We start from the raw sequence: 16,071 nt of genomic DNA, 5'->3' as shown, positions 1-16,071 counted from the left end.
CACCTCTACCTCCTGTAGAGTGCTCTCCTGCCACTTAGGACAAGGAATCCCGTTGTCTTTAACACCCTCTTGTGTTGGACACTGGTATGCCAACCCTCCAGGGGGAGACCCTGGATGCCTGCACCCTTGGCTGTGCCTTTGAAGTTCCCTCAGATCAGGACTTCAGTTAGGTCCTTTGGCAGATCCAAGACAGGTCTCATAGACAGTGGTGACTAATATTGGGTCCATCTAACTCAGTAAGTGTTCTAGGGTAAAGGTTGAGAGTTGGGGATGAAAGTACAGGGGAGAAGCAGGGTGTCTTCCCCTTCTTCCCAACAACTCACCCTCCTGACACTGATTTTTCTACCGTCAGGTCTCACTCACCTGCCTGCATCAGAACCATGTGTGACCAGCAGCAGATTCAGTGTTGCCTGCCACTCCCCCAGTGCTGTGTGAAGGGTCCCTCCTTCTACCCCTCCCAGTTCCCCAGTGCCAAGAGCCAGGTGGTGGTCCAAGCCCCTTGTGAGATGCAAATTGTGGGGTATCCCACATCATGCCCAGTTCAAGTTTCCCAGGTAAAATGCCAGGCTCCATGCCAGTCCCAGACTATGCAGGTGAAGTGCCAGGCTCCATGCCAGTCTAAGACCACCCAAGCAAAGTGCCAGGCTTCAAGCCAGTCTAAGACCACCCAGGTGAAGTTCCAGGCTCCATGCCAGTCTCAGATTTCCAGTGTTCAATGCCAGGCCCCATGCCAGCCTGAGGTGTCCTGTGTGCAATGTGAAGCTCCATGCCCTGTTCAGACCTGCTATGTAGAATGTGCTCCAGTTTGTTATACAGAAACTTGTTATGTGGAATGCCCAGTCCAGACCTTTGTACCCCGTCCAGCTCCTCAGCCTGTCCAGACTTACATGGCTTGTCCCCCAGTTTCCCAGACTCAGGGAAGATTCTCAACCCCGTGCCAGAATCAGGGCTCCCATGGCAGATATGTCCTGCAACGTCAGTCCCCAGCTTTCTACAGCAACTGCGCGCCACAGTTCCAATCCGGCACTTACTACAGCAACTGCGCCCCCCAGCGTCAGTCCCGGGCTTCATTTAGCACTTGTGCACCTCAGTGCCAGGCCCGAGGCTCTTATGGGAGCTTCCCCGCCCAGCGTCGCTCCCAGAGCACAAGCAGATGCCTCCCTCCTCGCCAGCTGCAACCTTCTTACCGCAGCTGTTCCCCTCCACGACGGTCTGAACCCTACTACAGCAGCTGGCTGCCATCAGCATGTTCTTCGAGTTCCTATAACTACTGCACCCCACCGCGCCGCTCTGAGCCCATCTATAGCAGTGGCTGTCCTCGGGGTCCCACTTCAGGCTGCTCTCGCAGATGTGGTCCCAAGTGCCGGATAGAGATTTCCTCCCCCTGCTGCCCCAGGCAGGTACCCCCTCAAAAGTGTGCGGTTCAGATTCCCCCCATCAGACGCTGCTCTGAGAGTTGTGCCCCACGACCCTCCTGGGATGCCTCCTGCCCAGAGCTGAGGCCACGTGTAGAGTCACGTCCACTCCCAAGTTTCTGTCCACCACGGCGTCTGGACCAAAGTCCAGAGAGATCACTGCAAAGATGCCCACTTCCTGCCCCATGTTCATGTCCACATCCTGCTCCACGGCCATATCCACTGCCATATCCACGCCCAGAACCACGTGCAAGGCCAGAGCCCCGCCCATGTCCTCCACCACGGCAACGTTCCGATCCCTGTCTGTGTTCAGAACCACGTCCAGCCCCGCGCGCAGTCCCACATCCTAGACCAGTGCAGCGTGAATTTCCCGAGTCACGTCCATGTCCACAGCCCTGTGAGCTCCCGGAACCTTATTCACTTCCAGAGCCAATTCCCCTTCCAGCACCCTGCCCGAGCCCAGAGCCCTGTGTGGAGCCTGGGCGCTGTCCCAGCAGCCCATGCTCGGGACCAAATCCAATCCCATGCCCGGGAGACCTAGGCTGCCATGAGTCCACCCCGTGCCGCCTGGACACCGAGGCCCCCAGCTGTGGCCCAGCTGGTTATAACCAGTGGCAAGGAAGTGGTGACAGCTTTGGACCTTGTGATGGGATTCCAGAGCCACAGGGTTTCCGTGATTGTGGAGACCAAGGAGGCACCTGTGTTGGACTGAAAGGAGGTTCTTCTGTTGGAACAAAGGGGGCTTATTTTTAAGGAAGCATGTTTGAGACATCCTTGCCTCTTGCCCTGAAAATGTCATGCCTCCTTTTCTAGCAACCTCAATTTCCAACGTTCTTTGTGCATCTCTCCAAAGATAGTCGCAGTCTCCCTGCTGCAGAGGTGATGTCCAAACTCCATCGCATGTCATCTCAGGATCCACACCTGGGTTTCAGGCACCTCTCCAGCCTCACATCTGGCTCCTCCCCTGTACACATCCTCAGTTCTAGCCAAACCAGTCTGGCCACCAGGGCACATATGGGTGTCCTCTAGAACATACCTTAGGTGTCCCTGTCTCCAAGCCTCTGCTCACTCCCCACCCTCCTTGCATAGACCACTTCTCTGTTATGCCCAGCCTCTGAAATCCAGCCCATCTTTCAAGACCTTTTCCTTGGAGTCTTTTGTTTGTTCTTACCCACAGGAGCCTACACTGACTTCCTAGAACCCATTGCATTGTCCATACCAGCCATTTGCCAACTGTCTTGCAATGTCTCTTGAATTATCTCACTTTTAAGATGTGTCTGTTTTTCCTGACCAATAAGGTTATAAACTCCCATTTGAGTGGAGTGAGAATATCCCTAAAGTCCCTTGCTTCTCCTGGGGCAAACAGCTGCTCAGCAAATCTTGTGGGTTGGCAGCTTGAGCCATGATCTATCCTGACAGGCAACCCCAGAATCTGGGAGAGAAGAAGCCCTTCTCTGTAACAATAAAGATGATACCCTCATAGTCTGAGTCCTGCAGAATGTCTGTTTTTTATCCTTCCTGACTCTCTGGGATGAGCTTCTTTATAATTTTTTTTTCTTGAGTGTATTGTACCTGTGGTCTGAACTTTCCTTAACTGGGTAAGCTTCCTGGTGGGTTTTCTGTCTCCCCTCAGTGTTCCTGGCGTCTGGTGGGAGAAGCTGGATGAAAAGGCAGGAGGAATGAGGGAACAAGAAGAATAACTCTTGCTCCTCAATCTGGGGGTAAAAGTCTCAGGTCTAGGTTGGGCAGGTCACCCAGCTGTGGATGTCAGGAGAGAGAGGGGAGCTTGAGGAGAACTGGAAATTCTCTGTGATATTCCACAGGATACACTCTTCTTTTGTTCAGAATAAACTATTTGTCCTTTTCTTTTTTTTTTTTGACATTGTAAAAAAGGGAGCACCCACGGTTGTCTTTGTGTTCCTCCACGCTCCTGAATCCCACTGGGCATTAGTGGTCTTGGCAGCATGAAGGTGGGGCTTAGAGGGGCTGGAGAGAGAGGGGTGCCTCTTCTCCCCACTCACTGCCTATGAGATGGGTGCTGTAGAATGAGTGCTCTTGAGGAGAACATTTCCCCAAATGGAGACAGTGCCCCGAGGCCACCAGGGTCTGTAGAGATAAAGGGGGTCCTCTTAAGAGGACAGCAGGGGGTGGCTCTGGCCTGGCCTCACAGATTCAGTTCCACAGTTGGGCACCACAGATCTAAGGCCTGGCTCTGAGGATGTCTTTCCCTTGCCCCAGGGATCTGGTTCTGCAGTGTCAGAGGTGGAGACCCAAGAGACACCCGGCAAAGGAAAACTGAGTTTCTTTATGTGAAGTCCATTCGTTCATTTATTTTTTTTACTGGCAAATATTCATTGCCTACCTATGAGGTGGGCACTAGTAAAAGGGACAGAAATAACTCTTCTTTGCTCTCAGAGAGCTTACAGCCTAGAGCACTGGTTCTCAGGGTGGTACCTGGACTAGCAGCGTCAGCACCACATAGGACTTTGTGACAAATACAAATGCATCACCCCAGACCTACTGAAGCAGAGACTCTGGGGGTGAGGCCTGGGAAGCCGGGTTTTAACCAGCCATTCAGGTGTTTCTGATGCCCAAGAATGTTTGGTTGTTACTGGTTTAGTAAAATACCTTATACATATAGAACATGAATATATGTATATGTATGTGTGTGATTTTCTGTATATATATCTTCTCTAATTTTCAGAATAGCCCATCACACAGGCATTATTCTCTCACCATTTTGCAGAGCTGGAAACCTAAGCACACAGGCCAAAGCCACACAGCCAGACTCAATTCCAAGCCTACGTTCTTTTCTACTACACATGGCATCTTTCATCTCAGTCATAGTCCCTGCCTCTTCCAGAGATATTTCCTGTATCAACCCAGTCATTTTTCCAAATTACTTTTATTGGACAGGTTATTTTTACCAGTTTTACCTTTGCTTCTTCTTTTCAAATCCAGGCTGCTCTAGGAGTCTATCTGCTCCGTGGCACAAGCTCCCAGGGGCCTGGCAGGGCCCAAATGACTCCTGTGAGGCACCGCTATTTTTCCATCACCTAGGCCCCTGACTGGGGGTGGAGGGAGGCTTGAAATACCCAGAGGGGGACTCTCATTAGATCTCTCCCCATGTTCTCTCAAACATACACTTAAACAAGGACCCTCTTGTCTGGAGGATGAGGGAAGAGCAGTCCATCTCCTCAAAACATGGAAGAAACACAGACCTGGGTGGGAGAGAAGGGCGTTCACTCCTAGGAAGCCCCAGCCCCCTCAGGTTCAGGGTACAGGTCACCACACAGGTTCTTTGTTGCAATGACCCATGACCTGCTCTATTCTCTGGAGATAGACTCTGGCTCCCCAGGATAAGTAGGCCTGGATATGGAAAGATATTGGATGATGGCAGAATAGAGTGTCTCTGGGTGAGTCAGGCTGGGCCTGGGGCTCCCTCATAGACCAGGGCTGTGCACCAGCCAGCCTCAGTGCCATCTCCGTAGCCAGAGAGGCTCAGAGCCCGGTGCTTCTCTCTCCTGGGGCACTAGTCTGAACTGGGTCCTCTCACCTCTTCTGACAGCATGCTCAAGTTTGAGCCTCTAGGTAGGCCACCTGTGAAAAGCTACAGCCTATATATGGCAGCTCTAAAGGAAGAGGTGCCCAGGAGTGTGGGTCTGCTGTATCTGTTTGTATGCTGTAAAGTGTGGGGCTTCTAAAATGTATGCAGTGATGGGTTGCAACCCCAGAAGCATGGGTTAAGATCTCCTATGACCCTTCAGCCTTGGCTTTTGACAGCCCTTCCAATCACCCCTTCCACTCCCCAGCCTCCACCCTTTCATGCTTGACCTGCCTTCCAGTGCTCTGCCTTTTCCTTCTATATCAACCATTTGAACAAAACTTGAAGGGCCAGGAATTGGAATTCCATAGTAAAAAAGACTATTTATAAAAGCCTGCTAAAGGTGCTCAAAGACCTGTGAGAGAATCTCTCTTTGAATATCACACTAACAATCTGAAGCAGTGCACAGGTTGCATGGTGTTGTTTCCATTTCAGGTGAACAGACTGTTGCCCAGAAATGCCAGTGCATCAGGCACATCACAAACAGTATGAAACAGAGGTCAAGCAGACTCCTAGGCTTGGCATTCAATACGAGGACCTGTCTTCCAGAGATGAGGGGCTAGTTAGTCTGAATGAATGTAAGAGAGATTGGGTCTAAAGACCATGCCTCCCACCCTGGAATCCTTCTTATATCTGTGTGTAGTTCTCTATCCTTTCCCTCTTTCTAAGCCTTCCTCCCTGGGATTAGCATCCTCACTGTCGAATGAGGGAATTGCACTAGATGTTTTCAGAAGTTCCTTCCAGACCAAGTGGGTTAGCCACAGTTGCTCTTTGTCACAGGCACTAGGCTAGGGTGGAATGACCTGGGAACCCACTTAAAGACACAGAACCCCCAGATCCATCCCCAGACCTATTTAAAGTGAATATTCTCTAGAGAGAGAATCTGGGACCTCCATCTGATAATTATTCTGATCAGCTGAGATAGAAACCATTGCTGTAGTGATAACCAGGGTGTGAGGGAGTTTATTCAATATCTGCAAGGAGAATTGAAACTTGCACACATCTGGCCACAGCACGAGAAGGAGGTGGACATGGTGGCAAAAATGGGGCTGACCACTAACTGTTTTTTATGAAAAATTTTATGTAATTACCCTATGAGAGAGTCAAATTTTCTACTCCTCAGTCTAGGAGCACCTCAAGACCAAAGAGTCTCTTCTTTCCTCTCAGTTAAATCCCTAACCACTGCCACCCCCAAAACCCAGAATTAGGCTCTTGTGCATGGCTTAGGGAAATGGATTGTCTGATATATGTTACAGATTTTTACTGGGAGAAGATAGGCCTAGTTTTGGTATATCCCTCCTTTATTCAGGCATTACCTAACCATTAAGAGGGAGGAATTCTACAATCCATAGTTTGTCCTACAGACTAGAATGGTCCTGGATGAATAAGCAAATAGAACTGTAATGCATAAGGGAATAGCTCAGCTCTTTATAATGGAATAGATATGTAGATAGTAGAAATCAGAAGACAGACAGTGTACACAATATATAGGAGAATAGCCAGGTAGTGAACAAGACTTGGTCCCTGGCCATAGCATACTCCTGATTTCTGGCCTGGTTGGATGTCCAGAGGATCCGCATGCCTGTGGCTTGAAACTAGTTAGGAAGAGAGGGTGATACATGATGATCCATGGGCTTCCCCATCACCAGGGACCATCAAACTCATTCCTCCAAAAGATGAAGCTTCCTGACCTGGAAGACTAAACTAGAAGTATCTGGAAGGCTAGAAATAACCCAAGCTATGCCAAACCCACCCATGATGTTCCTCACCACATCTTGTCATAGGAACCCTGAGCTAGGGTAACATCTTTTCTTTGTTCTTGACTATTATATCTGTCAGGAAGAAAACCATTTATCAACTTATATTAACACATCCGTTCACTTGAAAAAAATTTATTGAGACCTAGCTATCTGCCAGGAATTGTGCTTGGTCCTAGAAATACAATGGTGAGTAAGGCAGTGTCTTGCCCACCTTGAATTTGAGAGACAATAGAGTTTATGAGAGCTTGAACATGGGAGGCAGAGGGCACCATGGAAACCTGTAGGAGGGGCACTTAAGCAGCTCAAGTGCCTAGAAGAGGTGCTTACAGTCAGAGGTGTGAAAGATTGGTGGGAGTTATCTAATGAAGGGAGGAAAGAGGAGAGAGTTCCAGGAAGAGACAATAACAGGTAGGCCATTGTCATTAAACTGACATCATGACAGACAATGCAGGGAGGAATATTTCCTCCTTACATGACCATCATTCCTAGTTCCAAACATGTCCATCTTCATCCTGCTCTAATGAACTTCTTATCAATATTTTAGAGTAAGACTTGAGAGGAAACTGACCTAAAATTTCAAGTGATTTCAAGTTATGAGGGAGGATTGAAGAACATGTCTGTCAACATGGGTTAGAATAATGGACCTAATCTGACAAGGTAAAATGTAATTAAGATAAAGGTGAAATTCTGAGTTAAGTTTAAGGTCTCCTGCACTTGTAGAAGATGAGTAGATATATGCAGAGCCACACATATGGAGAAAAGTTTGGTTAATTAAAATCTTAGCATGGGGCAAATGTGAGATTGTCTGTGGCACATGGTGTTGAGCTCTTGTTCTTCATAGTTAGTCATATAGTGTTGCTCTCCTTGGTCCACAGTGTCCAATGGGAGGAAGGCTGGAGGATGATGTGTCAGCCAACTATGCGTCAGCCATCACCTGAGACAAGAAACCTACATCCTTCCTCATACTCACAACTTGAAAAGATGCTATTATTTACTCCAATTTATAGACAGTGCATCTCTCTCTCTCTCTCTCTCTCTCTCTCTCTCTCTCTCACACACACACACACACACACACATCTACTGATTGTCTGGTCACACATCTAAGACCTGATAATGCTAGAATCCAAGCCCAGGCTTATCTTGCTCCAAAACTTGGTTTCCCCTCCTGTGGAAGGAAGAATAATGTTATGTTTTATTTTATTTTTTATAGAGGGGGAGAGAGGAGGGGAGGTGTGGAGGGAGAGGGAGAGAGAGAATCTTAAGCAGGCTCCATGCCCAGCATGGGGCTGGACATGGAGCTTGACCTGGGGCTCCATCTCACAACACTGAGATCATGACCTGAGCCAAAATCAAGAGTCAGATGCTTAACCGACTAAGCCACCCAAGTGCCCCTAATGTATTTTCCAAGAAGTAGCATGTTGCTCTCTCTCTTCCATTATTTGAAAGGATCTCTTTCAGAAAAAGTAAAACTCGATAGCTTAAATCCAATGGATGGAAATTTCTGACTAGAAATAAAGAGAATAATTTAATAATCAGAACTGTGTGGAAATGGAATGCACTGTTACTTCTGCATTCAACAAACACTTATTCAAATCCTGAGTTTTTACTATGTGTCAGGCAGTATTCTGGATGCTTGGGTTATATTAATGAATGAAATAGACAAAGATGCTTGTTCTCAAGGAACTGATATTCTAGCAGAGGAAAACAGATAAAAAATGGACATATTTAAAAATATATATGTAACATTAAAATATACAAACTGCTTTGGAAATAAGAACAAATATAGCAATGGAGATATTCTGGGCAGGCATCACAGACAGCATAAGAAGGGGAAGAGGACTGAGCTGGTGTGTGGGAGAAAGGGGCCCAGAGTGGTATGGAACTGTGAGCCAGCATGCAGGAATAGAAAGGGCTTAGGAAAGGCATCATGAAGTATGAGCTGGATCCCAGCTCCACCACTTACTAGCAGAGAGGTCTTAGCTTTAGCAGTTTCCCTGACAATGTGGTTAAAAGAAAAATGTACCCCTGTAATATACCCCTGTGTCACACAGCATTAAATAGGTTATTTAAGTTACATACACTTTGCATATTATAAAACACTACAAATATATCTACCTTTAGCAGTGAAATGTTCACCCTTAAGGGGAGAAGTACAAGGAAGAGATGATGATTGGCTCATCTGATGAGGGAGGTTGGCCAAAAAGGCAGGCCAAGTCCAGGCCCAAGAAAGCCTGGACAGGCAGACAAGGGAAGCACAAACAGAAATGGATGTGGTCAGCTGGGGCAAGTCAAGGGAGGCATGGAGGAGACAGAATTGAAGGAGTGAAGGGACATGGGAGGGCAGACAGAAGAGGGTTGGGGGATAGGTGGTGGGAAGTGGCTCAGGATGGAAGCTGAATCTAGAAGGAATAAGAGATTTGGGGATAGTTTGCTCAGATACCAAGGTGAATGTTGGCTTCAAGGACAGTGAGGTGAGCTGCTATCAAAAATGGTCATCAGTGTGTTGATGCCATTCAGCCAGTTTGCCAATGACATGGTTCCTTAGGTTAGCCAGCAGGAGAGGAAGTACCAGGGAGGGGAGGCTCTCAATCAATCAGAAATACTTTTAAGACTTGAATCGAGATTGGGCCCTTAGTCATTGAAAGGCCTTCTGACTTGACCCAGCCTGGATAAAAAGGCTGGATTGGGCAATCATTTAAATTATAAGTTCTTTCCATAACATCTCATCAACATTCTTCAGAGGCTTGTTTTGTTCAGTCAGAAATCCAGGAAGTGTTTCCAGTGAGCATAGTCTTAATCCTCCTGCAGCAAAGCAGGGTTTCCCACCCTCAGCACTAGTGACATTTTGGTTGGGGTAATTCTTTGTCATGGGAGCACACTGTAGGATATTAAGTAGCATCCCTGGCCTCTACCCACTAGATGACAGTATCAAACACAACGCCCTCCCCACCAGCTGTGATGACTAAAGGCCTCTGCAGATTGTCAAATTCTTCCTTCTGGGGGCATGGAATAGGAGTATACAAAATCTACCCACCATCCTTTAATGAGAACCATTGAATTAGAGGAAAGAAACTCTGGCCTTGCCCTTAAGACATTCCCAATCCCACAGAGAATGCTATCCTGCCCTCACCTCCATCCCAAAAGACTCCCGTCCATTAACAATAAAAAGGTTCTGTTGATGTAAGGCAGGAGTACAGGCAAAGGATTCCAGCTTCAAGGATCCACAAAAGCTTCTTATTTTTCATCGAGGGAACTGAGTATTGATTATGGAAGAGGAGTAGATTATCTTGGCTATTAGGGCGATTATGAGTAGATTGGCTGTGGCTGTCATTATAATTTTTTGGCAAATTTATCCAATAGCTCAGAATACTCCCTAACTCTTTTGCTGGGTCTGCTAAGGAGTGCCAGTGGCAATCTGAAAAAAATTGTAAGCAAGAATTAACATTGTCTTGAAAAATCAGAACACAGGACATTTGGGGGCGCCTGGATGGCTCAGCGGGTTGGGCAACCGTCTTTGGCTCTGGTCATGATCCCAGAGTCCTGGGACCAAGCCCCGCATCGGGCTCCCTGCTTGGTGGGAAGCCTGCTTCTCCCTCTCCCACTCCCCCTGCTTGTGTTCCCTCTCTCGCTGTGTCTCTCTCTGTCAAATAAATAAATAAATAAAATCTTAATAAAAAAAAAAGAACACAGGACAGTTTTAAACAAAAAGAATAAAATTTTTAAAAAATATTTTATTTTATTTATTTGACAGAGACACAGTGAGAGAGGGAACACAAGCAGGGGGAGTGGGAGAGGGAGAAGCAGGCTTCCCACGGAGCATGGAGCCCGATGCAGGGCTCTATCCCAGGACCCTGGGATCATGACTTGAGCTGAAGGCAGGCACTTAACGACTGAGTCACCCAGGCGCCCCCAAAAGAATAAATTTTTATTGATGGTTGGTTAATAGGATTAATAGGTAAAAGAGAGAAAAATGTACAAAGGCCCTAGGAAAGTGTTCAGTAAGCATGCCCACATTTCTGTTTTCCTGGATTCCTCACTGAATACAATACAATAGTTGAAAATAAGTAAAAAAAAAAAAAATACCGTATAAGAATGCATTATGAATTGAGGTTGACGGTGTGATTGAGTTGGGAAAATCTTGAGCTGTCAGTTAAAAATGGAGAGAACCTGAGCCTTGCTCAACTCAGAATTTGGACAAACTGGCACAGCAAGGCTTCCTTAGTTAAAGGAGTGATTATTAGCCATAAGTTGATACTCTTGGAAAATGTTAGATTTCTGTATTCCTCTAGTGACCAAAGAATGTAAATACTGTAGACCATAATCTCTTATCTGAAACCCTCGGTACCAGATGAGGTTCAGAACTATTTTTTAAGAGGAGTAGTGCAGTGAGCAGAATTTATTAGTAACACTACAGGCATACTTCAGACTTAGCCATACACAATCCCATCACCATGCAAGTCAAACCAAGGAGTCTACCACATCTTGGGTAGGCACAGTGTGTTGTTCAGATCCCCCAAACCCATGGCTTCAGGACTCCTGCCCCTTTGAGAAGGCCATTAATACCTCTGCAACAAAACACACGAATATTCACAGTAAGGTGAAGCCATCTCACTGTCAGTTCAGGTCAGTTTTTTGCCACCAAATGGGTGTCATCAACAATTGGACAAGAAACTCAGTTTTCAGAGACCTTTGGATGGAATAAAGGATCGTGAATCTGCAGTAACATTTAGGGGATTGTGGCAGTGGTATTTTCTCATCTCGATCCTTGCTGCTGTTGTCCTCTGTCCCAGGGTCTCCTACACAGTCCCCTTCCGTATTGGGACCCAGTGCTAATGTGATTATCCTTACCTGCTAAAATGACAACCATACATCTTGCAATAATAAAATTAAACTAAGACCTTCCATGGATTTCTGGTAAACATTCAATAAAACCCAAGTGACTGACCCTGGCAAAGGTCTCCCTACCACCCAGCCTTCCATTTACTTCTCTTTAGTCTTCCCCTGTCCTCACTCTCTCTCCCGGCTCCAGCATATGTGCCCTACATTCCAGTCAGGCTGGATCACTCACAAAAGACCACCTGCATCCTGTTGCCTGTATCTATTCTCACACTGCTGCTTCTCCCTGGAATGTCCTTCGACCCCCAACCCCCAGCCTCCATGGGTCAAAGTCTCTTTGACAAATCTTTCCCAGACACCCTTCCTTAGAATTCCCCTCACTCACATCTTTTCCAAGACTAAGTTGTATCCTTTTTTCTGGACATGTTGTACCACTTATTGGCTTTCTTTTTATTTATCCTGCTTGGGATGTATTAGTTTTTTGTCCTATTGAGATAGGGAAACTGAAGGGCTCCATAAAATTCTGCTTTTTGCTCCTTTTCCTGCTTCTATTCTTGCTAGGACCTGCATCACCACCTCACTTTGTACATGCCTCAGAATGTATATGTCCTCCTCCTAAGGCGCAAGGAGTTAATGATTTATTTAGAACAGATAACATCTAAGGAAGGACCAGGTGAGGATGACTGGATAAAGCCATCATATGAATATTCTAGACCACTAGTACTAGACATCTTGATGCCAAGACCCCGTGGCTCCAAGGAATAACAGCTGGGCTCTCACCTTTGTTCCAGTCAGTTCCTAGATACCTGACAGGACATGTATACCAGACCCTGAACAAAGATGAGAATCTTTCTCCTTTCTGAATCTCCTAGACCCTTGTATCTGCACTCTCTCTATGCCTTCAAAAAACTCTGCTTTCCCTTCCTCCTGCCTCACATTTGATTTCTATCTTGTGTGTAGCCAGGGATCCTCTCAGCTGGTCATGTGGGACCCCTCTGGGTCCTCAGACCTGGCCTGCCTTCATCTTGATAGTTTATGTGAAATTTGGAAAATTGATCAGTATTTAAAAATATATCCCCCACTCTCTTTATTCTCTTTCAGAAACTCTAAATATGTGAATGTTGGACTATTTGCTATAATTCAACAGATTACCATTCATCTGTTCATTGTTTTGTATTTTTCCCTTCTTTTCAATTCAATTCTTCAAGTTGAAATTTACCAATCTATTCTTCTGCTGTTTACAACCTGCTAAGACCATCCAATAAATTTTTGACATTGTATTTAATTTTGAACACATTTAGTTTTTCAGAGACTATGTTTTTCATTTTTAGAATTTCCAGTTGGTTAGAGCATGGAAACACAGGTGATTCATATTGCAACAATGTAAACAATTTTAACTTGAATATTGAGTGCATCTGTTCTTAGGTATGCCAGGTAGACCAGCGCCACTTCAAGTAGTGTTATCAGGTCACCTCTTGGGCTGCTCCCTTCTCTTCACCCTTTCCATTTTTATTTTACCTCCTCCCTTCAATTTGCCCCTGGGAAACTGTGAATTCTTTTCAGGCTATAATTTTCAGGCATTATGGGCAATATGCTCACCTTCAGTACCCCTTTCCTGATCTACATTCATCAAACCAAACTCACTGAGATATATGGGAGGAAAAAATGGCATTTAGTTTGAACAAGATGTAGCTACTAAAGGTGTCGATGGCCTAAAAAATTCCCCTGTCCATTAAAAATCCTATTTCTCTCTTTTTTTTTTTGTCTATCTATCCATCTATTTCCTGAGTGTCACCAAGTACCACATACTTATCTTGCCTACTTCCCCTTTGCCATCTTAGCCAATATGTAGATTATGCAAAAAAGACTTTTCTATCATTATCTACATTTAAAAGATCTGTATTGTGAGGTTCAAAGAAGTTGAATACTTTGGTGAGGTCCTAAAGCCTATTTTCTCAACCACTATGCTATACACACCACCCCTCACAACTCAGACATGTAGATTTTCACCCAAGCCATGTAGATTCAAAGGTTTAGATGAAACCATATGATTTCACTCATCTGTGGAATTTAAGAAACAAAACAAACAAGCAAAGGGAAAAAATAAGAGAGAGGAAGAGAGGGAGAGAGACAGAGAGAGAGAGAAAGCAAGAAACAGACTCTTAACTATAGAGAACAAACTAATGGTTACCGGAGGGGAGGTGGGTGGGTGGATGGGTAAAATAGGTGATGGGGATTAAGGAGGGCACTTGTGATGAGTACTGAGTGATATATGGAAGTATTGAATCACCATATTGTACACCTGAAACCAATTATGACACTGTATATTAACTGAAATTTAAATAAAAACTTAAAAAAAAAACCCAAAAGGTCCAGGTGAAAAATTGCTATCTAGGGTAGAAAGAAAGGAGGGACTATGTGACCAGGTCCATAAATGTGACTAGAAGGCCTTCCATAGAAAAAAAGGTGCCTTCCATAGAAAAAAATACAACAGATGACTCCAGGAATGGGGATGTTCATTTTGACCCACCACAGTCCCCATTATAAGCAGGTACTTTCCTAGCTGGGAAGAGATGCCTTGAGGTCTCTAGAAGGACGCAGGGAGGAGCTGCCAGTCATTACCTGTCACAGGACCATGTGGGTGGCAGGAGGTGGGTCATGTCATACTGGGGCCCTGTCTCACAGGCTGGGGGCAGAGCCCAAGGCCAGGATAAAGGGCCTTGGGGCCAGAGCCCTTCCAAGCACTCCTCTCCTGAGGTGTTGACGGATCCAGTGCTGCCTGTGCACCAGTAAGTGTCCCCTGGGACTGAGAACAGAGACTTCCACAGAGGGAGCTCAAACCAGAGCAGGGGGTAGGCAAGGCCTTGGGCTATGGTTGGAAGGATGAGGACCAAGAAAATCTGAATCAGGAGGGCCAGGGTGAGATGGGTGAGAAAGACCCAGAGCAACTAGGAAGAGATTTGTGTGCTACATACTAGAGTTTTGGAAACAGCCGATTGTTCGAAGTTGCTGGGTATGTTTCTCTTGTTTTAGTGAATGGAAACATTGATGGCTAGATTATGCTGGAGTGGTTGCATAGTGGGAATACAGTTTTGGAAATATAGCCAGACCCAGTTGCAGAGACAGTGTGTTGAGGATGTTGGTACTTAACAGAAGAGAGAATCAGAGACACCTGCGGATCTGTTTAGACTCCAACAAGAAGGTCCATAGTGGGAACTGGGGGCACACTGGAGCTGAGAAACCCTGGGTTTTGCCTGGGAAGCAGTCCTTAGGAGAAGGACTATGTGGATTAGAGCCCTGGGTTAGGAGTCAGGGAGTCTGGAAACAGAACTGAGACAAGCTAGTGACTAGCACTGGGCCAGTGAATTTGCCTTTTTTCCTTTCAATTTCTTCATTTATAAGTTGAATTGGTTTGGACAAAGTGACTCCAAGGCCTTTGCAGTTATGATTTTCTATATTCTGCAAAACCAAAACATATCAGAAATCTTTCCAAGAGAGAATACTTTTGCCTTTTCCTTTAAGAGACTTTCAGTGCTAAAATGGTCCCTACACTAGATGTCTGCAAGATTCTTGGTGATGTGAGAAAATGAAAGCTTGCCTGGAGCAAATTTATTTCCTGGTGTTTTCTCTGACGCTAAGGAAATGTTAATAAGCATCAATTTTCTCTACATATTTGGGCATGATACTGTTGACAACATTCCAAATGGAATTGAAAGTGACTCTGTGAAACAAGGCACATGGTACACCAGTAAGAGTGATAAAATTGTCAGAGATGATTTTCTATGTCTGATCTCAAAACTTTCACAATAAGGGCACTAGAAGTGATGCTAAGAACAGGAAGGGGCAGCAGGGCTCTGGGTCCTGGGTCTGACTCGCTGTGTGACTCTCCCTCAGGTCCTGACCCCACCAGCCGAGATGTCCTGCCAGCAGAACCAGCATCAGTGCCAGCCCCCTCCCAAGTGCCCCGCCCCCAAATGCCCCCCCAAGTGCCCCCCAGTCTCTTCCTGCTGCAACGGCAGCTCTGGGGGCTGCTGCGGCTCCAGCTCTGGGGGCGGCGGCTGCTGCAGCTCTGGGGACGGCGGCTGCTGCCTGAGCCACCACAGGCGACACAGGTCCCATCGTCACAGACACCAGAGCTCTGGCTGCTGCAGCCAGCCCTCGGGGGGCTCCAGCTGCTGTGGAGGGGGCAGCGGTCAGTTGTCTGGAGGCTGCTGCTGAAGTGGACCCTGAGCCAAGGAGCACAGAAATAGAGGCAGAAAGGGGCAAGGTCATCTTCCGTTGCTCTACCTGTGCTGCTGAGACATTTTAGTGAAGACTTCAAACTCTGTTCTTGAGGATACTTCTTACCTGAAATCCGGATATCTGTGTCCTCTCTTAAAAACTCATTTTCGGAACTCTGATCCCATGTTTGCGGCCTGCCCTGGGAACCCCAGATAGTAATTCCTATGCCATTCCA

General features: G+C 46.3%; 2 protein-coding genes across 2 annotated transcripts; both read left to right on the top strand.

The window, feature by feature from the left end:
- Positions 1-380: 380 nt before the first annotated feature.
- LOC113934698 (keratinocyte proline rich protein) lies at positions 381-2,168 on the top strand. The gene has a single exon (XM_027616236.1). The coding sequence runs from the start codon at positions 381-383 to the stop codon at positions 2,166-2,168; it is 1,788 nt and encodes a 595-aa protein (XP_027472037.1).
- A 13,362-nt stretch (positions 2,169-15,530) lies between these two features.
- Positions 15,531-15,833, top strand: LOC113925266 (late cornified envelope protein 1D-like). The gene has a single exon (XM_027599932.1). It carries the CDS (start codon positions 15,531-15,533, stop codon positions 15,831-15,833), a length of 303 nt encoding a protein of 100 aa, XP_027455733.1.
- Positions 15,834-16,071: the final 238 nt, after the last annotated feature.

The sequence above is a fragment of the Zalophus californianus genome, chromosome 4 (assembly GCF_009762305.2).
Source record: "Zalophus californianus isolate mZalCal1 chromosome 4, mZalCal1.pri.v2, whole genome shotgun sequence".
Classification (NCBI taxonomy): domain Eukaryota; kingdom Metazoa; phylum Chordata; class Mammalia; order Carnivora; family Otariidae; genus Zalophus; species Zalophus californianus.
Note: the sequence above shows the minus strand (reverse complement) of the source record. Positions and strands in the feature narration are given on the sequence as shown.

What these genes read in the sequence shown, in the direction of transcription:
- LOC113934698 (XM_027616236.1), top strand. Translation starts at nt 381, where the DNA reads ATGTGTGACCAGCAGCAGATTCAGTGTTGCCTGCCACTCCCCCAGTGC.
- LOC113925266 (XM_027599932.1), top strand. Translation starts at nt 15,531, where the DNA reads ATGTCCTGCCAGCAGAACCAGCATCAGTGCCAGCCCCCTCCCAAGTGC.